The following is a 24,439-nucleotide window of genomic DNA, read 5'->3' as shown; positions in this document are numbered from 1 at the left end:
CCTCACGTGATTGCTCGTTTGGGGTGCGACCACCTTGGCTTTAGGTTGTCAGTGTGGAGTGTGCGTGGCTTGCACCTCCACACTTCTCCCAAGTCCTTCCACCAACTGTCCTGCGTGCGAAGTCGCTGAGCAACTTTTTGTCCATGACGGACAGGAGCAGAGCACAACCTGAAGGTGCCGCAAGCGCCTGGGCCCATTTCTTTCCTCTCTAGGCCTACCAAGATAGCTACCGCGATTGTCCCGGTGATGACGAGAACATGTTCGCAGATTCCTGCTTCGTCAACATCCGTCATTTGACGAATTTTAACTACATCCACCATACGCTCCTCTTATTACTGCAGCACTGCCGATATACACAAAAACTCCGTAGCTCTCGTCTGGCAGTTATCCGCAAACATAATTCTGACTGCCCCACGAGCGCGCTACTTCACCCATGAGGCCTGCTGCGGCGTGTCTCGAGACCTAAAACCACTGGTGAGTTGCCAAGACCAAAAAGCGTAACTATTCCCTAAAGCGCCGGCGTCGTCGTCTCTCTCGTTCGCCATCACAACCACCATCGCCCCACAATCCTGCTGCGCAATAGGAATTTGGCCGCCCAGTCGGATGGTGGCTGCTCGTGGTTTCACCGCTTACACTGGAAAAACGGGGGTCTTCGTTCACGGGGGTCTGCCTACCCACTGCTCACGGGGCTCGGGTCTCGGCTGAACCCTCACAAGCCCGTTTCTTAGGTGTGGTGGGAGCGGCTGCAGGATGCCTTTGGGTATTGATGCCCATCAGACCCATTTCTGCCCAACCTTCGCCAGGGCGGTCGTTCACAACCACTCCTTCTACCCAGTCCAATCATGAGAGCGCAGTGCGAAGCAGCCCACGTCCAATGCCCCCATCTCAGGTCGTCCTCACTGCTGCTTGGTACGCAGCCGTCTGGTTCCTGTTCCTCCCCCAAGTTCCAATTCGAATTCCTGCTTCTTCCCGATTAGTCTGATGTTCCGCGGACCCCCTGCCGTCGACACATCCACCGATGGCCCAATCCATGTCGGGCCACGCCGCGACGGCAGCGAGAGGCTCACACCCGGCCCCGGCGGGCGATCGCTGATTCGATCTCGGATAACACCCTTGCGCAACCGAAGCACTCTCGTTCTTCCTTCACAGTACTGGACTGAACTTCATGGCTCCTATTGGGAGTCAGAGGAAGATCGGCCGGGAGCGTTTTGGTTGCTCTGTTCTGGCCAGAGAGAACCGCTGCCGTTTGCTCAGGTGTTTCCTCCTCGCAATGTATTCGCTTAGTCACAAGAGGTCTCTGCTGGAAACGGAGGTAGGACCCAGGACACGGCAGTGTGCGACGTCCCGGTCTCCTTTGCCAGGAATACTTCTGCTGCCGGCTTTGATGCATATCCAATCCTGGCCCGAGCCTCTCTTCCCTGGCCCGTTACGCCCTGGCTTCTGAGGAGGCCTGGGCGTTTCTCCTTGTCCGACGACTTTCTCTTTCGTCGTCGGTTTTGCCGTAGGGCCTGAGGAAATGTACATAGTTACGTACCTTGAGATCCTGGTCCCTCCCAGTCTCAAATCGGACAGCTTTGGCCACACTCCCCGTCCCCTGCACCCCTCCCCTCTCTGGTAAAGTCTACGGAGTACCTATCGAAGAGTTCCCGCGCGGTCCTCCAGATCAATCAGGTCCTTCGCGACATCGAGTCCAAGTATTTCACCCTGTTGGAACCAGGAGACTACCACTCTTATCTAATTGGGCAAGCCTGGAGTACGTACCCAGGGTTCGTACCGCTATCCGCAAAGTCAGCCTGACCATCCCATCAAGTACAATAAGACATATAGAAGCAGGAGCAACCACCCCATCTGCTCTCGATCCATCCACAGTCATCCCATCACTGCCACTACCAAGAAGCAGCATTGCGACTGCTGGTCAGAAGTCTTCTTGGCTATTTGTTGCCTCTACCACCAAAGCCTCTCCTACCCTCCTCAACTTCGCTGCACACAGAGTTGCGGCCGGTGTGTTAAACGCATCGTTTCCAGAAGGACGGCAGCGCAGTGCGACTTACACCAGCGACAAGCGTGAGTGACATTTCTCCCACACTTGCTCTGTTTAAAATCCCCGCCGACCTCCCGCACCCCCGCTCCGGCGCATTCCCTCTTTCCCCCCCACCGCCTCTTGTCAACCAACCCACCCCATCCTCTCAACTGAGCACCCTTCGCTCTATTGCTGGAATCTGCCTCAACAAGCACCTCTCCATCACCACCATTTCCCCCCCAAAATCCAGATAAAGTCTGAACGGTAGGCATATTTCGTGAGGCTTTGCTGTGACCTTTACCTCATCGATCGCTCTGCTGAGCCTACGATTATATGCCCTGGTTCTGTCTCCCAGCCTTGTCCCTGTTCGCCCCCAAAAATAACAAGCTGTTTGCTCACCGCTTCCCGGGTTTTCTCAATCACTGACACCAAATATCAGGACTTGTCGAACCCACCAAAACATACCCGCTCACACACAACCCTTCAGTGGCCCATCATGGTCTCCGCATTTCAAATGCAGTCATATTACAGCAGGACACCGTTAACGGTTGACACCACTCATGCTCAAAAGTTCTTTGAGGAGGAGGACGCCAACATACTAGACGACAACATCCTGGACCAGAGTGCACTCGACTCGGGTTTGGAGATGTCGCCGCCCATGGTGGAGAGCAGGAGAGACTCCTTCACAGTTGCGCCCTCACTCTTCTCACCAAAGACAGAGGATTGGCAATCTGTCGAGATGCAATCTGTACCGTCAAACAACCCCTTCATCGATCAACACAGCAACAACCCCTTCCTGCGCATGGATCAAAACCAGCAAGCGGCATACCAAAACCATGCCTGGCCAATGACCAGCTCTGGATCCGCAACCCCTCAGCTGCAGAGCTATGATGGTCTACCGGCCATGGAGTACGACTCGACCAACCTCGCCATGTTCCACAGGCCGGCAACCATGCAGGCTCAAACACCATTCACCAGCCCCACCAACCCGGTCCCCATGTTCCAGCAGCTTGGCCATGCCGCACCGCAGTCTATCCCCACCTCGCCCCAGAAGGACCCCTGGATGACTCAGGATCTCAAGGGGCAGGCCATGAAGAGGCCGCGTCCCGCCAGTCCTATGATCCGCTCGCACAATGATCTGAGGAGAGGTGATGGCATTCGGAAAAAGAACGCTCGCTTCGACATCCCAGCTGAGCGCAACCTCAGCAACATTGACCAGCTGATCGCCCAGTCGACGGACGAGCAGGAAATCAAGGAGCTCAAGCAACAAAAACGCCTTCTTCGCAACAGACAAGCAGCGTAAGTTTCACCCGCCGCTTTTCGAAAGCTATGGGACAATATCAGACTAAATTATCTGTTGTAGCCTTGACTCAAGACAGCGCAAGAAGCAACACACTGAGCGTCTTGAGGACGAGAAGAAACAGTTCACCGAAATCATCTCCACTTTAGAGGAGACGATTACAAAACTCGAAGCCGAGTTGTCCAAGCTCGCCGTGGATAACAGGAACTACCAGTCCTATATCCACGAACTGGAGGGGAAGCAGGAGGAGATGATCAGCAGGCACACCATTGAGACGGGTGAGCTGCGGAAGAAGATCAGCGTCCTGACCAACCATGTGCAGACTCTTGAGGGTGCCGCCACGACCGCATCCGGCTTCGCCGGTGCTTTTAACGAGATGGACGGTATCACCATGGATGGCTCCTGGGATAACATGCCAATGTTTGGCGACTTCCCTATGGAGCAGCCTGCCGAGGTGAAGCAGGAAATGCAGATTGTCCCCGCCAAGAAGCCCGAGGTTACCCTGCCGACCGACGACAAGCCTGCCCAGCAAGGTGGGCTCCTCTTCATGCTCTTCCTTGTTGGCGCTTTTGTGCTTTCGAGCCGGTCGACACCCAGCATCCCGCGCGTCTCTGAGGATGTTCGCGCCGCGTCCGCGACCCTGTTGGAGAACGTGCTTAAAGATGCGGGTGTGTCGCAAGTCCCCTCGGGCCTCCAGGCCATGGCTCCGCAGCCATCGGGCCCCAGCTGGGCCCAGTCGTCCGGGTCTTCGCTGCCTATCGCCGCCGCCCCGATGGTCGACAACGTCGCGCCTTCGATGCTTGGCGATATGGCGGATGCCCTCACGCAGCCCACTGAGCAGCAGACCAACGAGCAGATCTTCTCGCTGTCAGCTGCGCAATACAATGACTTGACCTCGCAAGATTTCCTCCATAGTGCTCCGGCCGAAAGGTCTACGAGCCAAGGCAGACGCAATCTTGCCGAGGCTCTTGCCAGTATGCGCAGCTCGAACAAGCAGTCGGCTGCCGAGGTCTACACTCGGTCGCTACTTTGGGATCAGATCCCGAGCGACGTCGTCCGGACCTTTGCCAAGATGGTCGCGGAGAGTAACAACGCCGCGACCAGAGGCGAAGGTCAGGCGTAATGCCTTGATGATTCATGACACGTTTTATGACCATGATTTTCCACGACCCCTCCACGAACCAGCATGAGCATATGGAGCATGCACGGCCTCTCGAGCACTTCGTTTCTTTATTTGCGTCTTCGACTCGCAAAGCTTTTGTCAATTCACATACACTTGATCCGCTCCCGCGACACACAACAGACATCTCAGCTCACGCACCGACGGTTACTTATTGGCGACCTTGTACGGGACAGAAGTCGCACAGCCTTTCTGGGTTTTGTTTGGGATTTTGCCTTTGATTTCTTGCTTTTTACCTGGTTTGGCTTTGGGTTCCTGGAAAGATAGCAAGCGAGCATTTGCTTTTTGGGTTTTGATACTTTGGCGCATCTCCTAATCTCACGGTTACTGATTTAACCTCTTGTTTTGTATGGAATGGTTTTCGGGCAAGCCCTGCTATGGGTTCAGCGGGAGGGACACGGCGAAGGCTGGCGGCATGGGTTGCTTTTGTTTGGATAATTTGTTGGACAGGCGGCATCTCATGGCCTCTTTCTCTTCACCTGTGTACGCTGAGGAAGGTCGGAAATGTCTCGGCGAGCGGAGAAATCCCTCTCGACACATATACTGGCACGCATCAGATGGCATTGGGCTTGGGAAATTGGCTTGGGAACGGGAGTTTTGTCTCGCACACTGGTATCCTCTGTGGGAGGAAGAGCCCGCGAGGTGAGCCAGTTGCCACACATGTCTGACGACAATTCTTCATTTCTTTTGTGGAGCCATTCACTCCTTTTAGGCCTGCCCGTCATGAAACGGTCTGCAGAGCCGCTTTTTTGAACGGAACCTCAACTGTCTAGGGTTTTCGGACGAGTTTGGGGTCATTGATGAAATCTCGATCCCACTGTCCGACAGCCTTGCAGAAGGGGTACCAACCTTTTTTTTACCTTGTCGAGGCGCAGCCTCAGACCATCAAGCCGCCATTATCACTGGCTTTGGCAATAGATGGGTACTCTTCAGACACCAGACGCGGAGCACATACGGACAGAAGGGGAACTTGGACCCCGGCGGGAGAGCTTGGAACAGCCCCCCTGCTTGCGACATGCCCTGAAGATCTTGTAGCTAGGCAGACAGAGAACCATAGCAGGAACAGTATCAGACACCCAAACCAAAAACGAGAATCAATTCGAGGCAGTTCAATGCCCGTTCAACCATCGCTCCCTTGCTGCTTTCCCACCAACTGCACCATGGCATGGCGACATGCACATAGAGTAGTCTTCTAAGAGCACACCGCATACGCTGCATGGCATCATTTGGAAGAGCAGAACGACTCTACGTAAAAGCTGATTGCATACGAAGCCATCCCTGCCTTTGGCCAGGGGAAAGTGAGTCGTGGTGTTGTCTTCGTTTTCGATGGGGTAGGAATGTATCTGCCGTTGCAGAGCCCGATGATTCCGCTCTCAAGTGACTGACTGACCGAGCTTACAGGCGGGGAGGGTGGTACTTTGTGGGGTGGGAAGGAGGGTGGCACGCTTACCATACAGAGCTTGGATGTGATGACCTGGAACGGGAGTGACGATGACATGGTGGGACTAAGTCGGCAGTTGCATCTTTGGGGAAGATGATACAGTTAGTTAACCCTACCTAGCAGGTATTCTGGAAGCGAACGAGGTTGAGGTGCGGAGGTTGTATGGAATTCCTTCGCCATGTTTTGGGCGGTTCCTCTGGCGGATGAGCCTACTACTGTGACGCCTCCCGGACTTAGGCATTACTTTTGCTCGTAGGTGGCATACACATCACGGGCTAGCAAGGTGTAGGCAAGAAGGAGCGGTCCTGGGTCGTCCGACAGGATCGATCTTGTGCGCTAGGAAGAACCCGAATTCAGTGATAAAGCTTCGTTCAAGGAAAAAAAACAGGAAGGAACGGACGCCATTGGGGACTTGTACCCTCTGTTAGTACAGCCAAAATAATGTATGTAAAAACGGATCGCTCGACTACCCCTCTTAACATCAGGAGGGCTTAGATACCTACTCCATTTCCCTTCCAGTAGCGCTTCTGGTGCGCCTGAGCGAGACAGCTTGTGGCCGGATGACCTTACGGCTCACTTTCCAAGGCTGAATTCCATACACGGTGAATGGCACCTTACAAAGTTCCTCTGCCCCAAATGCCAAACCCTTGGTCCAGCCATGACACCCATGATGTAGTGCAGCCCTGCACGCTACCTAGCCCAGAATCGGTCGGGTCCGACATGGTCCGTTGCTCGTGCCGCCACCTCATCGCCCAGAGTCTCGTTTTCCATGTGGTCACCAATACTAGGCCGGCTAAGGAAGGTCGGAGAAGCAGCCGAAGAAGAATCTCCGATGCGTTCTGGCAGGCATTACTTTATCGTGACACTATCACGGCCTCTACAGGGTGTAGCTACCCAAAGCGACACTTTTAGAGGTCCCCAGACAACCGCCCCGAACCTGTCGAGCCGAGCTGGTGCAGTAAGGGGGATTGGGCATCGATGGAACCCAGTTGGGGTCTGGCCTGGCTTGGTCGACTCGCCAGCGGGCAGAGCAGTCTCCTTTCCGAGTTGATGTGATCACTTGAAGTAATGTTACGCTCGCGTTGTGTGCGGCTCTACTGAAATTGAGGGCGATGAAGGTGAGCGAATACATGCTCTCAGTCTTCCTCATAATTATTCCCTCTATTGCCTTACTGCTTCATCATAACGCAGCTTATTTGAGGAAGATGGATGGGAAATGTTCATGAATCGACTACGAACCCACGTGCCAGTACCGACGAAAACCCCTTTTCAAGACAGGGTATGACTAAGGGATTAAGTCCTGAAGATGATACGGGTGTTGGGCAACAGACGCTATACAACAGCGTAGTTTGGAGCGTCGCGAACATGCCGTGTGCGTACTACCGTAAAGCGCCGTTGAGCAGGAGTTTGAGAAGATTTTTAGCCCGCTGTGCAGCTCTTCGGGAAAAATCTAGTATTCGAAGCAGCGTCCCGGACCTGATAGAAGAGAATACTGGGCCAGCCCGGTACTGTACAAGTTTCATGTATACTTTTTGTCTTGCCACGAAAAGCAGTAAGAATGCCCGTGAGCTTGTGTAACGGGACCGGTGCTAGGGTGACTCCTACCTATGCCCTGCTCACCGGCGAGGCGATATTTTACTCGGTCAGACATCCCAGAGTCTCCGTAAAGCAAGGAGAACGACTACTTAGGTGAGAGAGCGCCCTGAATGTCCTCAAATGGCCTCCCCAGGGCCTTTGAATGACCTGAGTATCAAAACAGCCGATCCATAACCAGGCTTGTATACCAGAATCATGTCCGATAAGACACACATTCCCATGGCTTCATTAACCAACTTGAAAACTCCACGGAAAAAGCAGAAGAGAAGGGTGACGATAACCCTTTGCAAGCCAGTGGCACAACCCAATCCTCCGTTTTCCACCGATTGTCCCGTCTGCTCCGTAAAACCATTTCCTCAAGATACTTCCATTGACTCTGCTATACTTCTCAGCAGCGATGCTCGCGCATGCTGCAATGCCAGCCGGACGAAGCAGCCGCGGGCTGTTTCCGAGCCGGAGACTGACTCCACCATCCGTTGAGACTACCGGTATGGTTTCCCTCCTATCACGGCTTGTGAGTAAAGTCCACGAATGCCGTGTCATACCCCTCCGACGGCACGCCCCGAGAACCTCGCATTGCGTCCCAACGAACGGTTCAGTGGCAGTTACCTGTCCTATCATCTTGAGCGTCACCGAACGAAAATAAACCCAAACCAAAACACCAGGTCGCACCACTCACACTGAAACCGATCAGAAGGCTACCGATCTCATCTTTGCCATCTCCAGTCTGCTCCTGCCGAAGAGTAAACAAGAGTTACGACTTGGCACAAAGTGGCAAGTTGCGCTGCTGCCCAAAGCTTCAGGCCATCGCCCGACTTGGAGCTATGGAAAGTGCAAACTGAGACTTGTTGAGGAGTCAACAGAGGAAGGAAATTCACTATGAGAGAGGACTCTGATGGAGACGTACAGATGCAATACGGCATGGCATGAACAAGCAGGCGCCAAATCGGGGCTTCGGAATTGCTTCCAGAGGCCGGCAGACAGAAACCAACCGTAGCTGCTGCTTGAGTGTCTGCTACAGAATCGATCCTTCACAGAGGATGAGACTGTTTACAGGAAGAACATAGAGGAAAGGGAAGAACCGGCCGTCTGTGACGATTTCGACGTTGTTTCACCTAACCCATTCAACCTCCTTCATCACCCGCCTGGTACCTTGGGACCGACACAAGACTGCAGAGAAGAGTGCGGAGAAATGGCTGTGAGGGTGAACATGGTCAAACCCACCCAATCAGATTTCGACCGGACCGGAATAAGGGCAGGTTGAAGACGCTTCAAGTAAACTTTCGAGGAAAGCGATGCCGTTGCCATGAGGCATGATCAGTGGCGCCATACAATGTCCATTGTTCCCACTACCCAGAAATCCCGAAGACCCCCAAGTACGCCCCAATCATTATTCCCAATGCAACCGGCCCACTCTGCCGCTACTTCTTGCCGTTCCCTGGATCATACTTCTCCTTCCAGATCCTGAGACGCGAGAATGACGATCGTCAGTCGCTGCACCATACAAGGAGCGAGGAACAACGGCATCAAAACCATAAACAAGGACAGAAAACATAACAAGCCGTTGTGACAGCGGCAGAGGTGGCAGCAGTTGGTCTAGGGCCCACCAGGTCGCAGCAGCAGCCCGCAGCCAGGGGCCCAACCACTGAAGGGGGATACATAAACAAACAATGGACAAGAAACAGAAAATAGATAGGTAAAATAAATCAATGAATAAGAGAAAAAGGGAAAGAGAGAATGGGCGGCCAAAACACATGCCCGCACAGCCTATCATGCACAGTCGGCAAGGCGGATTCAATTTTCTGCACTTTACATCCGTCTCTCCTACTGGGGAGGGCTATGCGGGGGTTCTGTTCCGGACTGGGGATCAGAAAAGAAAAAATGGCTTGCTTACCAGCTGTTGCCCATGATTTTGTTCCCGTTCTTCTCGGCGAGGCGATAGTATCTGGCCGCTGCGAACTGTGACAAGGTCAGCCTCATGAGAGAGATCGCAAAGGGGGTTACAATTCAGGTCGCCGCTTGGCTCATGGCTGTGATTCGCCTTTGGTCCTAAAGCCTCATTGATGCCCAAACTTCCCGATATAGAAGCAGCTCGCAGCCGGTATCACTTGCCCGCTTCGCGGGAACGGCTCCGGGTCGAAGCACGAGCCACACCGACACTGGACAGCTGGCTAGGCGCTTTGTCGGGCATAGTCGAAAATGCTCATGTTGTGGAGTACGAGCTGTCATGAATGAGACAGAACTGACCTTGTCTTTTTTAGTGCCGAATCCTTCAAGATAGCACCATGCCACTTCATTCATGGCATCTGGAGGTGGTCAGCTTCGAGAGTCAGGCGCCAGTGCTGGACAGACGGCTTACCAGTATCTCCCAGGTTCGCTGCTGTCTCGTAGTACTGCAGGGCTTGAGGTCAGCATTGCAGTTCCGAGCTTCACTTCCCTGAAACCGACGACAGCGAACTCCTGATGGCCCAGAGCCAATTGCTTCGAGTCTGCGACGTTAGGAAACGGAAAACCCACCTGCTTGGCGGCTATTGGATCCTTTGGGATTCCCCATCCATAGCGGAAACAATTCGCCAATTCAAAGATGGCCAGAACAAGCTCTCCCTTGGCAGCCCCTCCTTTCTTGAGCCCTGCCTGGAGAGCGAGTTGCTCAATGTCGGCGGCATTGGATGCGGCTGCGGAGAGGTAGCTAACGGCCTTGGCAGTGTCTGGTTCGCATCCCCATCCGTGCCTGATTACAGCGTTAGACAATCTTCATTGGATGGGCCAGCCGTTGCGTGGCCACCGCAGAAACCAGAGCAGCGCATCCAGCGTGTGATGAACGCATCGCCAACGTGAGGGAGAGGGGGAAGGGTCGCACGACGTCCATACAGCCGCGGAACAGGTTGCCGCATTGGTGGCAAGAGCCAGAGCGCTCCCGGCCTTCCCAACGGCTGCCAAAAAGCAACTAGGGATGCACGTACCTCAGAGCGAGACCATACAGAACCTGGCTCAAGGGGTTATTGGTTCCCTTGGGGTCTGCCAACCGGCCAAAGAGGGCTGTCGATTCTTCCAACTTACCCTCCTCATGTAACCTGATGGCCTCCTGAATATCCTCGTCGACGGCTTGCGGGGGTACGGCCTTGGGGGCAGGAGCATCGCCACCAGACTGAGTGCTAAAACGCAGGTGGGGTATCACGGGTGGCGCGGAGGATGAGCCATGGACGGGGGTGCCGGGCCGGCTGCGGTTCTTTTCGTTCTCGCGGGCGAGCAGAGTGGCGCGCTTCTCCCACTGCGACTCGGTAGTGCCGTCCTTGTCCTCGTCGCCGCCCTCGGGCATCACAATCTCCGGCAGGTCCTGGGGCACGTTCTCGGAACTGGACGGGCTGCGGCTCAAGTGCAGGCGTTGCGACAGACGCTTCGCCCCCGAACCCTGGCCGCTCGACGAGGCTGAGGCGCTGCGGCTACGGCCGCTTCGGAACACGTCGAAACTGCGACGCGGCCGTGACCCGGACTTGGGGTCGGCCGACAGGAATGCGCCAGAGTCTTCATTATTGCCATTGCCGCTTGGCGGATGGATGACTTCCTGCGTGTATGTGTCGGTGCGGATAAAGGTGAATTCGGGAGTTGACTGTCCAGCTGCTCCCTCGTTCTCCGAGCCCTCGTTCTTCTTGAACTTGTCGCGGAGACCCATGATCGGCCGACGTGACAGAACTGGCAGGGGTACGGATAGTGGAGGTCTCAGATAAGCTGCCGTTTGTAGGCTTATAGCTGCTATATCTCCTTGGCGGCGATGTTGGTTGCTTTGGGCTCAAATTTGAGGAACGAACACCGGACGCAACTAAGAGTAAATTTGATTGAAAGTGGCCAGACTGATGACTACAGGCCTTTTGTTGGTATCTGAAAGTGCTCCATCCACGGCGCATCTTGAAAAGAGGTTCAGCTCGTCGATGGTTGCCTCGAAATTGGCGAGATTGGACGTTAGGTTCGTCTGAGCGGCTGCTTTGGGGCGGGGCAGTGCTCTCTGCTGTAAGAGGGGCGGAGCCCTGTCAAGGCGCCCCTGGCACTTTCCAATAGAGGACAGGAACACGGCGTCGACATCGTGGTTACCCTGTGAACTCAAAAGTACGAAGGAGCATCAGAGTGGAAACTACACTATAATGACAAATGCATCCATGGAATGAATTCCACCTTTTTTTGGCACAAGATGTGATCAACAACTGTGGTCGAAGTGGCTTAGGAGTTGCGGGACTGCGGATACTTTGGACGATTACAGGTAGTAGCACAGCGGTAGGTTACAATATGTTACCGAAATTCCCAATTTCTCATCAGCCAACCAAGATCAGACAAAGCCCGATTAGCTCAGCTGGTTAGAGCGTCGTACTAATACTGGTCCCACCTGTATATGGTATGCGAAGGTCAACAGTTCAATCCTGTTATTGGGCATTCTCTTTTGTTCTAGCACCTCCTCTTCCACGAGGCAAGAATAATCTTTGCATCTATTTTTTGTCTTCGTTTCCCAGGGGATGAAGGAAGCTTACTTGTGCAAAGCAACAAACATGGAGTGAATTCTGATTTCTTACATACACACATCACTGAATAACGGCTATGTCAAGGACGTCTGGAGGAAAGAGCCCAGCCGCGCACCGACCATGTTGGCCGGGTGATTGCGAGGGAGATCGTTGGAGCAGAAAACAATGAAAGCCCCTATTCGCATGGGACAGGGTTGAAGGCCGTACTTCGAGCTTTTTGGCGTATGCCGAAGCCGCTAAATCTGGAAGGCTTGTGAATAGTTGAAGGAGTCACTGCGTACAATTTCTATTCGGCTGGGCATCTGGAATTTTAACTGCAACCAGGCAGAAGACTACCCAATTCTTCCATTGTTTTTCGGACTCCTCCTAGGGCCAGCTCGGTGTCCTTAGACTCGACATTAGCCGCAGCACCACTGAGCGGTTCCCCTGTTCAGTTTCTTACAGCAAACAAATAAATGTGTACAAAACAACTTCATGGCCATGCAACGGTTGTTGGGCGTCGCAATGGAACCCGGAGCGCGGAAGATTGGTGGTTCGCCGGCCCGCGCCCCACACCGTCTCCGGCTCCGAGGGTGGAGCCCCCGGCACTAGACTAGACATACCACACCCATTGCCTGCCCACTCAGGAGCGCTATGAAAAGGTTTGCACCGGGTCACAACAGGTACGTGTACTGTACACCCAAGATGTAGCCCCTAGGACAGGTAGTCCACGCACACCCCTAAACAGCTCCAGACTTTCCAGGACGACAACATCGCTCGGCGCCCAACAGCGGCGGCGGCGGCAGCCCAACCAGCGCCCTCACACCTCGGGAACACGCTCAACAACTAGTTGCCAACAAGCCATAATCATGTCCCAACACCCAGGCAGGCTCAACCTAGATAGCTGCTGGTCTGGCCTACTAACTCCTTACGCTTCGCTACGCCATCAGGCAAACAGCTACTTGCGATAGGAACAACAACTGACTCACATTGGATGGACATCCAACCAAGCCGTCTTTCAATCCCACCCTAGCCTGTTGAGTTGGCCGATCCCGCATAGGGGCTGTATCTACCGGCCCCTGCTCCACCCCTACTTCATCCACCACTCGCTCTACACGTTGTCGCGCAGCCCAGCTGCTAGTTGCATTTACAGATGCCTAGCATCCATCTAGGACTATGCTCCTACGACATATGCGGGCGTATTAGCCCAATTTGCCATGTTGGTTGTTATGCTTCTACCTTCACCCCTTGGGGCACAAGTCCCAGCTAATGTTCCACGATATCCCGCCGGACGAGCCAGTGCACTGCAGCGGTGACCCTCGGCCCGACACACCATGTTTGTCTTGAGGTACGGTAGCCCAAGCCAGTCTCTGTATCCCGACCGGCACCCCTCCCGTCTCGGACCCGCATACACGCCAGCCGGAGCCATATCCTCCTCCCACCGTCTCCCGGTTAACCACATTGCCTCAATGGCTTCCTCGCCTTTCGGGGCGTGTCCGAGCCTCGGACACCGCGCTTAGGTAGCACTACCAAGAGGGCCCAGGCTCTCGCTCTTATTCGAGTGCAGTGCCCCCCTTGGTGATTACTCGTAGGGTATCAACATACGCGGAGATGATTAGGGGTGGCATCAACAGAACGGCACCCATCAGGACTTCTTGGAAAGGCCCTTGCGAGGTGCCGACCAAAGCCCGCTCTCATACACCTTGATACACCGTCCTACTTGCCATCACGGGCAGTCGATATTTCTCTCGGGCTTTGATTTGCCTTGACGTTACATGTTAGCTATTAGTACTTGCCTGCTGTAGCTATTGATTAGTTCCCACCATAGTGAAGTAGAGAAGTTAGAAGGAACGTGCTCGTCACTGTAACTTTAGATGTAATGGGCGTTCCATACTCGATAGATACTGGGCAAAAGACTGTCTCTTTTTGCGGTATAAGTATCTGTCGCACGTCAGAACGGCTATCCTCTCATGTGATCAGATATCCCTTTCGAGAGCATAAACCTTCATTACAAGCTGCGACGGCTTTCAAGGCATGTTCATAAGGTATATTCCACAATGTCATTCCTATTTACATTACCTCACAAAATATTTGAGGAACTACAACCAAAACCGTGGCATGCCAGCCTGGATTTTCCCGACACAGACCCTAGGAAACATTGGCAAACGTCCTCTTCTTCACAGCCTTCTTCTCCTTTTCGTCCTCCTCCCACGTCTCGTCCACATACTCCTTGACGCTCTTGTCGCGCAGCTGCATGCCCACGACCTTGAGGGCGGCAATGTTGTAGCCCATCTCGTCCTTTTGCCGGCGCAGCGCCGCCCGCAGGTTGGCGCGGATGCCCTCGAGCATGGCGCGCATGGTGCGGCTCGACACGATCTGCTTGTGGTGCGTCTTGAGCATGAAGAAGAGGATCCGGCACGTGAGCGGCACGTTCATCTCGCGCCGCGCAAACAGGTTGAGGAAGGTGAAGAGCAGGGGCACGGCCGAGAAGGGGAGCACCAAGAGCGCGTCGTGCAGCGCCGATGCCTTGATCCGCTGCAGCGTGTTGAGCACGTACGCCTCGGCCGACACGTTGCCGAGCGCGACAAAGACCGGGTTACGCTGCGGCGGGGCCACGTTGGGGTTCACCAGCCTCGCTTCCTCCCACTCGCGAATCACCGCCAGGTCGGCCATGCCTAGTTCCAGAGCTTCGGCAATGCGCTCGCCTGCCATGAGGGTCTCGACCGTCTGTTTGGTGGCTGCTGCGACTTCCTGGTTTTGGTCCTGCTCCTCAGGGTCCTGCTCGAGCGACGTGGTTAGGGTCGATTCGTAGAGCTCCTCAAGCTCCTTTTCACGCTCTTCCTCTAGGAAAATCTGCTCATCGGTTTCTTCCCATACGCGTATGCTTTTATCGTGGCTTGCGCTGACGAGGAAGGTGCCGCTGTGGCTCACGGCGAGGGCCCAGATCTCGCCATGGTGACCGTCGATGCGCTGAATTTGCTCAAACTTGTCGGCATCCCAGTACTTAATGGTGCGGTCCTTGCTGGCGCTGAAGAAGTGGTGCCCGTTGCCGTTCGAGTTGTGGGGTATGAAGGCCACTTGCAGGATACTGTCTTGATGGCCGAACAGCGCTTTGTGACAGTCGCCAAAATCCAAGCCCCATATCCGGATGTTTTTGTCGGCCGAGCTGGTGACGATAAGTTTGTTGTCATATGAGATGTCCATGCTGAGCACGGGTAGCTTGTGACCGTAGAGATTGAGGTAGAGCTTCAAGGTATCCGTGAAGAAGACCTTGACAGTGCTATCGAGAAGGGCGACGGCCAAAAGCTTCGCGTCAGGAGAAAACCTCAAGCTGAGGATGTCGTCAGACACTTTGAGTATTCTTGATTGCACAAGCTTGAGCTTCGGCGTTGTCCTGGTTGTGCCCAAAACCTGCTCTTGGACAATCTTGAAGTCCCAAAACCTGGCTGTCTTGTCGGCACCGCCCGATACCACGGATTTGCCATCCGGGTGGACCTGCAGCGCCCATATCGCATGGCCCTCGTGCGCGGCAACAGTCTCAAGCAAAGCTGCCGACGCAACATCGTAGAGCTGGAGCTCCCCCTCCTTGGTCCCAACCACTACCACCTTGTCACCTGGGAGGAAAGCACAGCAGAGGGCATAGCCACACTCAAACGTCCGAATGCATGTCTGCGTCCGAATATTCCATATCTTCAATGACCCGTTCGCGGCAGATGCCAGCATCGTGTCGTCGGAGCTGATGGCTACGGACCGAATATCGGTTCGGTGCCCCGGAAGCTCGACGGCCAGGGCCCTGTTGTAGTCGGGGACATCGCCCTTTGACTTGAGCTTGTCTTTCCCAACGATCGAATACAGCTCAATGAGGTTGTTCGTTGTTCCCACAAGCAGCTGGAGGTCCTTATTCCCTTGGTTGTTGGCCCAATCAACCGACCGGACTTTGCCCGTCGTCCTGAGGATGACGTGTTGCACAAATACGTCTGAAATGTCGGCCGTGGTAATGTCGTCAACTTCATCATTGGCATGATCCATGTCGACATCCCCGTCCGCCTTCTTGTCCTTGGCTAGCTTTTCCCGCCTCCTCCTCTTTTTCCTGGCTACGCTCTTCTTGATTTCCGCTTCTGTTCGTATCCGCCACACTTCGACTGACTTTTCTACGCCGTGCACGGCGAAGTAGTCGTGCTTTGGGTGAAAGCAGACTTCAGTCGCCCTCTCCTTGCTCTGCCGGTGCAGTGTCCCTCTGTTCTGGAGGAAACTGACCGGCTGTGTGAGGTCAACCTTTTGCGCCGACGAAGCCAGAGCAGCAACGTCTAGCGCCCATACTGTCATCTCGCCGTCGTTGCCTGCCGTGACACAGCCGGAAAGGTCAGGCGAGACGCCCAGGGCCCAGCACTCGCCGTTGGTTTGCGCTACATGTGTCTCAATGCAGTGACGCGAAGATAGATCCCAAAGTTTAATCAGAGCGTCTTTGCCCGTTGTCAGTAAAAACCCCTCGGCTCCCTCAGCGTCGACGGCCATCAATGCCTGCTCCTCATCCTCGCCTTCAACTGTCGGGTCCGGCTCGACAAAGTGTAAGCCCGTAATCTGGTCCTTGTGTCCACGCAATTTGTACTGCCCCACTTCGGCGACGAGGTCCCAGATGATCACATCGGTGTCCTTGGCGCCGCTGGCCAGGCGCACGCCCGTCTTGTCGAAGGCGAGGATGGTAATGGCCGACTTGTGTCCGTTGAAGCTCACCACGGCTGTAGCTATCTTGCTGTCCCAGAGACGGATGCTGCCATCCTCGTAACCCACCGCAAACACGTCTGGATCTGTCCGGCTCTGCGCAATAGCCGTCACCTTTGCCCTGCAGTTCTCATCTTTCCACCGGCCTAGGAGCTCGCCCTTCTTGATGTCCCAGACCAGCACTTCCTCATTTGCACCAACAATGGCCTGCCCCGCGCCAGTGCCGGCAGCTGTCTTTGCTATGGGCCGAGACCAGACGAGGTTTGAGTTGCTGGATGCGACGACGCCGAAGGACTTGGAGGGCTCGAATTTCCTGATGTGGTCAGGCGGGTGGACTCAACGAGAACTCTGATGTATTCTGGGCTTACAGGTAGGATTTGACCATGTTGTCGACCAACGGCGGTTACTTGACACTGTGATTACAGGCCCAAAATTCGCAGTCTCAATGGGTCCTGGCGCGTGGTGAAGGCAAGCACGTAGCAGCATGTGCTTCCCTTCCCAGAACTTTTCTCTGGCTACGATAAGATAAGGGGGTGGACGTGCAAATTGTATCCGCCACAACGAGGGGATGCTGCTGTGGCTGTTGCGGGGCACTCAGCTCAGGGGTCAGGGCCCTTGCCTTCTCTTTGGCCCACCCAACCACCAACGTCAGCTCTTCGCTTGCTCAGTTCATCCATACAGGCACCACCCTCTGCCCCACTACAACCGCCGACAGACATCCATCACTTGGCGCTTGACTACCAGACCATCTTTCTCTCGGATCAACGGGCGGACGATTGAATTGAAATACAGTTCAAAATGTTGTTGCTAGACTATCAAAATGTACTGATACAATCGGTGCTCACAGAGCGTTTCTCTGGGTGAGTCCTCAAAGACATCCGCTACCGTCCGTTGACAGTTGCTGACCCCTTCGATGCAGAGCGCCGCCCGTGTCCATCGACCAGACTGTATCCGACTTTGACGGCGTCATCTTCCACATTTCTACCCCCGAGACAAAGACCAAGATCATGGTGTCGATCCAGATCCGCTGCTTCAAGGACCTGGTGCGCTACGGCGCCGAGGAGGTGCTCAATCGTGAATACGGGCCCTACGTCGTTCCCCCGGAGCCAGGATATGATTTCTCAATTGTGGTGGACCTAGAGAGTTTGCCTACGGACAAGGGTTAGTATCCTCCCTTCCTTTTCGCGGCCCCGTGCTCCCGCTGAATCGCGCCGTGATCATCAGAGGCACGGGACGAGCTGGTCAAGAAGATCTCGCTGCTGAAGCGCAACGCCATGGCCGCACCCTTTGAGCAGGCCTACGAGGAGCACTACCGTCTCAAGCAGGAGGCTTCCAAGTTCACATCCGAGGAGGCTCCACAGGGCGTGCGCGAGGGCGGCGAGGTCAAGGCGATCCACTACCGCGAGGAGGAGGCTATCTACGTTAAGGCGAGCCACGACCGTGTCACCGTTATCTTCAGTACCGTCTTCAGGGAAGAAACGGACCGCGTGTTTGGCAAGGTCTTTATCCAGGAGTTTGTCGACGCGCGCCGGCGAGCTATCCAGAATGCGCCCCAAGTACTGTTTCGTAACGACCCGCCCCTGGAGCTACAGGGCGTCCCGGGGGTCAAGAATACTGGCACTGGCGAGATCGGTTATGTTACCTTTGGTAGGTGGACCTATTTAAGATGTGGCAGAGCCTGCGTACTAAGAGGGACAGTACTTTTCACGCGGCATCTCACCCCCCAGCGGATGCCCGACGTCATCTCGCATATCCAGACCTTCCGCGACTACTTTCACTACCATATCAAGGCTTCCAAGGTATTTCGCTTATCTGCTTTCTATACTCCGGTTACCGTGTCTAATCCGTATTCAGGCGTATATTCACTCCCGTATGCGACGGCGGACGGCGGACTTCCTCCAGGGTAAGCGACCACGTGCTGCGTGCCACCTCTCGCTTCTAACGGTATCGCAGTCCTCCGCAGAGCCAGACCAGACCACGAGGAGAAGGAGCGCAAGACAGCAAGCGGGAGGACTTTCAAGGTTGGGAGCTGAGGCGTTCTTGCAGCGTTTTGCAGGAGTGGCCATGGCCTCATGTCGGCGCGTTGTGCATAGGCGCCAGCCGAAGGCGAAGACGGTAGCTCGCGGTACAAATGCAATGAGGTTATTGCCGTGCATAGGTACCGTTTATCAACGCCGAAAAGGAAGCACATGGGGTAAACAGTCTCATTCACGCTATGCTGGGAAGTTACCCTCCCCCTTCCTTTGCACTCTCATGTCGGCTCAGGGGCAATATCCGATACAAGTAAAACAAACACAGACTCAATCCAAGCATCGCAAATCAACAAAACCTTCTTGCTATCAACCCTTCCTCTTCCTCCGCCCACTAACCCATATAGCTCAATACGACCACGGCCTCGCTTTGTATCTGGGGTTCTCCTCGGGCGTCTTTTCCATCGGCACCTCAACCTCTTCGGGATTGATATACCACGACGGATCGCCTTCGGTCTGGGTAATGCTCCTTCCGTTACCCAGCCAACTCAATCCATTCCCCTCCTTTTCGCCCCCCTCGTACTCCCAATCCTCCCACCTCGGGGATCTCAGCGCTTCGAGGGCATGCAGCGTCGAGCCTGGCCACAGCCCCACGATCTTGCCGTCGCGGCGGTACCAGCTGCGGCAGTTGTCCTGGTAGACCGTGTTTTCAAAGTAGGCGTCGACATAAGCGGTGAAGTCACGCACGCGCGCCGCCTTGGGCTCCATCGAGTCGTAGTCCTCGCGCTGCAGCTTGCGGATGGCGGCGACGATGTAGTCGGCCTCGGCCTCGAGGATTTTGGTCAGGCTGCCGAAGCCAATGGCCGAGTTGGGCCCAAACATCATGAGGAAATTGGGGAACCCGTCGACGGCCAGCGACAGGTACGACTCGGCCCGCGCCGACCACCGCGCCGTTAAGGGTTGGCCGTTCCGGCCGAGCACGGGGAAGGGCGGTGGTGATGAGACGTTGTAGCCCGTTGCGCAGACGAGCACGTCCACGTCGATGGATGGTGATGTGCTTTGCGACTGTGCTGCGGCCACGTCGACGCCGGACCGGGTGATGCGCTCGATCGGGGCGCTGATCACCTCAACGTTGGGCTCCAGGAGGGACTCGAGGAAGCCCTTGCCGGGCGTGAGACGGCGGCAGCCGGGAGCAAAGGAGGGGATGAGAAGGTTGATCAGGTCGGGTCTCGTGCGCAGTTTGTCGTGCATGGCCTTGTGAAAGGCGGCTTGGCCCTCCTTCTGCAAGGCAGTGCCACGGATGGTGCTGTCGTGGACAAGGTTGCCGGTCGATTCGAAGACCTTGCGGAGTTTGAATAACTCGGCTGAGTCCGTGGCGAGTTTGTGGCGCTGTTCCTCGGAGACTGATGATGGCTGTTTAGAGACCGGCGGAGAGTGGGAGGGGCCGTAAAGACAAACTTACAGGCTGTATTGGCAGGGTCTAGCCCCAGCTCGATCATGCCATCGTCTCCAAAGGCTGACGAGATCCAGGTCGGGGAGCGCATGAAGCACTTTAGGGAGGCGCCTTCGACCTTTTGAAGGCTAGGGATGATCTGGATGGCGCTGGAACCGTTTCCTATTATGCCGATCGTCTTATTGCGGAAGTCGTAGCTAGGAAAAAATGTCAGCTATGGTCTGGAAGCCGGTATACGAGATGAAGGGTAAGTCCTCACGTCGTGTCCCAGTCTCCCGAGTGCATCATTTTCCCCTGAAAGTCGTTTAGCCCGGGGATTTTGGGCCACGATATGTCGTTGAGCTGCCCCCTTGCTGTCACTAAGACATGTGCTGCATCCTCAAAGGTTTCCCCGTTCGTACGATTTCGGACTCTTATTTTCCTAGATGCTCGTAAGTCAGACCGGCCATTTTCTAGGAGAAGCTAGATGTTGGCAATTTCAGGAGGATAGCGGGCTGCTGACCATTTCTTCTCAGCATCGTCCCATGTACAGCCCTCGACCATGTGGGATGTCTTGATGAACCTCGTGGCGCCAAATCTCACGGCAACACTTTCGAGATACTGCTGGATTTCGCTCCCGGGGGCATAGAGATTACTCCAGTGGGGGTTAGGGGCAAACGAGTATTGATACGAGTGTGCTTTTTCAGGCTGGTCAGACTGGCTGAGGAAACGATTCAACTGCCCAGGGTCACTTACACGGGATATCACAAGCAACACCTTCAGTTTCAAGTCAGTCTCTCTCCGACGCGTTGAGTAAGTCAAACATCCAACTTACCGGGATACTTATTTAGCCACCACACGCCACCAACCCGCTCGTTCTTCTCATAGATGACCAGCTCCACGTTTCGCAGCCTCTCTGGTATCCTGATAGCGGCCAAGATACCCGAGAACCCAGCTCCAACAACCACCACTTTCAGCGGTCTCTGGTTCTCGACGGGATGGTCTTTGATCGTAAATTCTCCGGCAACATGGCCGTTGGAGTAGCCGTTGGTGTGTCCGTTGGAGTAGCCGTTGGTGTAGCCGTTGGTGTGGCCGTTTACAGCCGCCATGTTTACTAGTACTCCTGGCTGTCAAGCTTTCTCAAGCACGGCTTGTTATCGGACTTGGACAGTGGAATACAACGCAAGAGATGTTGTTTGTGCCAACGAGAGTAAACCAAGGGGCAATACTGAGGCGAACACAGGCTACAACGGGATCGGATGTACCAAGCAGTGCTTCGCCCATTTATATGGCACCATGCTGGTTTGCAAGCCAGTGATTACGTGACTACTTACCAAGTGAACGAGCTATGATGGGCTCACTTGAACCCATATGCATCCACCAGACTGAAACAAATAACCGGGCATAATACCCGTTGGCATGGCTCGATCCAGCTGCCGGGTGTACCAAGCGGCGGGGCCTGGAGTAAGGGGGAGCATCGAGATGTGGAGTAAAGGTAAGCAAGGCAGCTTAAGGTGTGTATGTACAGGACTAAGCACCCGAGGCAGGCTTGCCCTATCTTTACTGACCGAGACGGGTACACTGCCGGTACATGGCTCAACCCGGCGGTACCCGTTCGCAGCTTGCATGGTCTGCCCGGCGACAAAGAGGGAAGTTAGGTATCGTTCTCCTATACGCCGCCATCGTCCTACACTTAGTGAGGCAATATAACCCCTCTGGCACAACGATGGGTTGCCGAGACAAAGCTGGGCCTCGAGGAGCAGTATTCTTCTTCGTAAGTGGCTTGCGGAGAAAGGCATGAATAGGAGGGGTGAGGGGAAGGGTAATGGTCACGAGAGGCAAAGGAATCCATGACGCTGGAAAGGTGGGAATACTTGAGGAAAACAGTTACCGAGTCGTTGGCAACGGTTCCGGATACCGTTGAATGGTTCCCCATCTTGTAAGACCCACGACTGATGCCCGTAGCGCCATGCAACCCCAGATTTTGGCCAAGCTGCCAAGCTTCCCCGCAGAATGCTGATCTCATCGGCGTATCGTTGGTAACTCGAGTGCCGTGGACGGCAAAGCACACCCGCCCGGGTTGGTGGACCCATAGATCCATCATACCGTGACCTATAAGAGTGTAGGGATATGCGTGTAAGTGATAAGCCCTCCAAAGTTCAAAGTTCAATGCTACTACGTAGTACACTGGGGCACAGGATCCCAGGCTTAAACATTACATGATTCTTCATTGATTAACTATGTGTACTTTTGCCTCTATAATCCGACACGATGGCTTGATGCACCATCCAGCTTTACACCAGCCTCGGGCGCGGCCAAGCGTCAAGTTTCATGCCACAGTCCTTTGTGGCTGACTCTGGTATTTCCCTAGACAGTTTGCTCAAACACAGAATGGGTATCGATGCCAACAGACGATGCAGGTAAGAGATGAAGAAGCAAAGTGGCCGACGGGGCGTCCGAGGGATGGAGCATCATAGCTCGATGAAGTCCCTCTGCTCCGTGAAATCGAGACCGCCTGTCTCGTCCTGGCCGATGAACTCGTCCACCTCGTCAGAGTCTACATCGTCGCTGTCGATAGACTCGCCGTCATCCTCGCTGGAGACGTCTTCCATCTCGTCGTCATCATCAGCCTTGGCCGTGTCTCTACCGCCTGCACTTCTGCGGAGGACGCTTGCCCTCTCGCGGTGGGGTAGCTTGCACCCCTTGATTCTACAAACACCCGTGTTGCTGAAGTCGGGGCATTCGAACGCGTGCCGATCCGGGCAGCTGGCGCCCTTGTCGCAGTAGCCGTACAAGCCAAAGGCTCGGCATACTGGAGCTGCTGGAGACACTTTCACGTGAGCATACTTGCAGTCAGGCTTGGTGCAATTGTCCCGGGCAAAATGCAAGCACGTCGGGGTTCGCTCGGGAGTGGGGTCATGCGAAAGATCGCAGTGCTCCCCGTTGAGACAATCACCCTGTTGTAAAAAGTCCTTGCAAATAGCAACCTTGTGCGGGTCGTGCACGTAGCGGCACCGAGGGCCTTGGCTGCAGGAACCTGTCCATCTGTTAGTGAGTCTCCGCTGGCTTACCGAAACCCGGTCATTTCGACGTCGTCGAGGGCGTCGGTCGAGGAAAATGGAGTTACCCGTCATGGAAAACTGTTTGCAAGGCACGTCGACCTTCTTGACGGCGCCCGATTGTCTGCCAGATGCTAGGGTCAGTCGCCCACCCCACTTGTCCCGGGAGACATACCGTTGCGCTTTCACAATCCCGTGGCGATAAAGATTACCGTTCTTGCTTCGATAGAACTTGACGCCCCCGATCACAGCCACCTTGGGAGTGGCCTTTGCCGAGTTGCCATCGCCTATGTCCCTGTGAGCATCCTGAGCCGGACCTGCCAACAACCCTGACGCACCGGGAACTTTGATAAGCTTGCTGCCATTCTTGGCGACCACGAAGCGGACGCCTTGTACGGCGATCTCGTACTTGTCGGCTGCGTTCTGCGGATTAGCTGAGCCAAAACCGGGGCGATCTACCATGCGACTAAGGTGACTGATCAGCTTAGCCCGCTCCTGCTTGTTTTTGAGGGCAAGCTTTTGCCGCCGCGTCTGCTCCAACGCCAGTGTCCGTGCGGGCACCTCTTTGTTATAGACGGCCGAGTTTATGAGCTGCAAATGCCGATCATTTTTCGTGACCCATGACGAATTCGAGGCATCCGAGGTAGCCCCCGAGTCGCCATCGCCGGTTTGATTTTGCTGAGATGCACCCTTCAGTACGAGGGTCTTGTTTCGATATACGGGTATCCGTGCGCTGTGATGGCCGCCACGAGGAAATCCGCCACGGCGCCATGCTCCCGAATAGCCTGCGTCTGGGAAACTGTCAGCTTCGGCACGGTAAGGATGTAAATTCTGCGTTGCCATACTGTGACGCGGTCGAACAGGCGGCGCAGAGTCGATGCCCGCCTGCTGGTTCTTGTGGCGATTTATCTGGCTTGCCAAACGGGTGATCTTTTCCATCATTTCTCGATCTTCGGCCGACATTTTGGCGACTGGAAACAAGCTCTTTTATCGACGACGCGGAATTGTTTAGACCAGGAAAATAAATGTCGAGTCGATAAGGTAGAGTAGTGGGACGACGTCTATGAAATGCCGTGCGACGCGACTGTTGAAAGAGGAAGTGCGATAATTGCCGTGTCGGTGTGCGAAGAATCCGAGGGTCTGGTTTTTAGGGAGAGAGTGAATGCGGTGAAGTCGGGTGGTGGGACAAGAGTGAACAGGCCTGCGTCATTAGAGGCGTTCTAGGGATA

At 54.9% G+C, this 24,439-nt stretch overlaps 7 protein-coding genes and 1 non-coding gene across 8 annotated transcripts; 3 read left to right on the top strand and 5 right to left on the bottom strand.

Moving 5' to 3' along the window:
* Positions 1 to 2,516: 2,516 nt before the first annotated feature.
* On the top strand, positions 2,517 to 4,443 carry N656DRAFT_699003 (uncharacterized protein; the record flags this gene model as incomplete). The annotated part of the gene is made up of 2 exons (XM_064810753.1): positions 2,517 to 3,319; positions 3,384 to 4,443. 2 exons carry the CDS (start codon positions 2,517 to 2,519, stop codon positions 4,441 to 4,443), a joined length of 1,863 nt encoding a protein of 620 aa, XP_064674757.1.
* A 4,515-nt stretch (positions 4,444 to 8,958) lies between these two features.
* On the bottom strand, positions 8,959 to 11,210 carry N656DRAFT_700227 (HCP-like protein; the record flags this gene model as incomplete). Its single annotated transcript, XM_064810850.1, has 6 exons — positions 8,959 to 9,001; positions 9,432 to 9,496; positions 9,785 to 9,843; positions 9,897 to 9,930; positions 10,055 to 10,268; positions 10,501 to 11,210. 6 exons carry the CDS (start codon positions 11,208 to 11,210, stop codon positions 8,959 to 8,961), a joined length of 1,125 nt encoding a protein of 374 aa, XP_064674756.1.
* Positions 11,211 to 11,867: 657 nt separating this feature from the next.
* On the top strand, positions 11,868 to 11,962 carry N656DRAFT_t11. Its single transcript has one exon. It is a non-coding gene; the product is annotated as a tRNA-Ile (tRNA).
* A 2,114-nt stretch (positions 11,963 to 14,076) lies between these two features.
* N656DRAFT_840895 (WD40 repeat-like protein) lies at positions 14,077 to 17,279 on the bottom strand. The gene is made up of 2 exons (XM_064818968.1): positions 17,118 to 17,279; positions 14,077 to 17,062 (listed from the first exon to the last, which is right to left on the bottom strand). Exons 1-2 carry the CDS (start codon positions 17,132 to 17,134, stop codon positions 14,176 to 14,178), a joined length of 2,904 nt encoding a protein of 967 aa, XP_064674755.1. The 5' UTR covers positions 17,135 to 17,279; the 3' UTR covers positions 14,077 to 14,175.
* A 128-nt stretch (positions 17,280 to 17,407) lies between these two features.
* N656DRAFT_19090 (Arp2/3 complex, 34kDa subunit p34-Arc) lies at positions 17,408 to 18,955 on the top strand. The gene is made up of 5 exons (XM_064808824.1): positions 17,408 to 17,609; positions 17,669 to 17,910; positions 17,974 to 18,548; positions 18,604 to 18,652; positions 18,703 to 18,955. The coding sequence occupies exons 1-5, from the start codon at positions 17,548 to 17,550 to the stop codon at positions 18,780 to 18,782; spliced, it is 1,008 nt and encodes a 335-aa protein (XP_064674754.1). The 5' UTR covers positions 17,408 to 17,547; the 3' UTR covers positions 18,783 to 18,955.
* A 172-nt stretch (positions 18,956 to 19,127) lies between these two features.
* On the bottom strand, positions 19,128 to 21,260 carry N656DRAFT_699236 (FAD/NAD(P)-binding domain-containing protein; the record flags this gene model as incomplete). The annotated part of the gene is made up of 6 exons (XM_064810772.1): positions 19,128 to 20,122; positions 20,182 to 20,369; positions 20,432 to 20,593; positions 20,675 to 20,849; positions 20,908 to 20,928; positions 20,987 to 21,260. 6 exons carry the CDS (start codon positions 21,258 to 21,260, stop codon positions 19,128 to 19,130), a joined length of 1,815 nt encoding a protein of 604 aa, XP_064674753.1.
* Positions 21,261 to 21,378: 118 nt separating this feature from the next.
* Positions 21,379 to 22,241, bottom strand: N656DRAFT_19136 (uncharacterized protein). Its single transcript, XM_064808827.1, has 2 exons — positions 22,043 to 22,241; positions 21,379 to 21,918 (listed from the first exon to the last, which is right to left on the bottom strand). Exons 1-2 carry the CDS (start codon positions 22,120 to 22,122, stop codon positions 21,498 to 21,500), a joined length of 501 nt encoding a protein of 166 aa, XP_064674752.1. The 5' UTR covers positions 22,123 to 22,241; the 3' UTR covers positions 21,379 to 21,497.
* A 112-nt stretch (positions 22,242 to 22,353) lies between these two features.
* On the bottom strand, positions 22,354 to 24,385 carry N656DRAFT_840892 (uncharacterized protein). Its single transcript, XM_064818967.1, has 5 exons — positions 24,056 to 24,385; positions 23,549 to 24,001; positions 23,386 to 23,497; positions 23,279 to 23,334; positions 22,354 to 23,188 (listed from the first exon to the last, which is right to left on the bottom strand). Exons 1-5 carry the CDS (start codon positions 24,171 to 24,173, stop codon positions 22,623 to 22,625), a joined length of 1,305 nt encoding a protein of 434 aa, XP_064674751.1. The 5' UTR covers positions 24,174 to 24,385; the 3' UTR covers positions 22,354 to 22,622.
* Positions 24,386 to 24,439: the final 54 nt, after the last annotated feature.

This window comes from Canariomyces notabilis (genome assembly GCF_033297395.1).
Source record: "Canariomyces notabilis strain CBS 508.74 unplaced genomic scaffold N656scaffold_1, whole genome shotgun sequence".
Lineage (NCBI taxonomy): Eukaryota > Fungi > Ascomycota > Sordariomycetes > Sordariales > Chaetomiaceae > Canariomyces > Canariomyces notabilis.
This window is presented reverse-complemented; position numbering and strand designations above follow the sequence as displayed.

What these genes read in the sequence shown, in the direction of transcription:
- N656DRAFT_19136 (XM_064808827.1), bottom strand. Translation starts at nt 22,122, where the DNA reads ATGGCGCTACGGGCATCAGTCGTGGGTCTTACAAGATGGGGAACCATT. An exon ending in GAACCGTTGCCAACGACTCG is followed by an intron (nt 21,919 to 22,042) that starts GTAACTGTTTTC and finishes CTTACGAAGAAG; the next exon opens with AATACTGCTCCTCGAGGCCC.
- N656DRAFT_19090 (XM_064808824.1), top strand. Translation starts at nt 17,548, where the DNA reads ATGTTGTTGCTAGACTATCAAAATGTACTGATACAATCGGTGCTCACA. An exon ending in CTCACAGAGCGTTTCTCTGG is followed by an intron (nt 17,610 to 17,668) that starts GTGAGTCCTCAA and finishes CCTTCGATGCAG; the next exon opens with AGCGCCGCCCGTGTCCATCG. An exon ending in ACCATATCAAGGCTTCCAAG is followed by an intron (nt 18,549 to 18,603) that starts GTATTTCGCTTA and finishes ATCCGTATTCAG; the next exon opens with GCGTATATTCACTCCCGTAT.
- N656DRAFT_840892 (XM_064818967.1), bottom strand. Translation starts at nt 24,173, where the DNA reads ATGTCGGCCGAAGATCGAGAAATGATGGAAAAGATCACCCGTTTGGCA. An exon ending in GGGATTGTGAAAGCGCAACG is followed by an intron (nt 23,335 to 23,385) that starts GTATGTCTCCCG and finishes AGCATCTGGCAG; the next exon opens with ACAATCGGGCGCCGTCAAGA. An exon ending in CAAACAGTTTTCCATGACGG is followed by an intron (nt 23,189 to 23,278) that starts GTAACTCCATTT and finishes ACAGATGGACAG; the next exon opens with GTTCCTGCAGCCAAGGCCCT.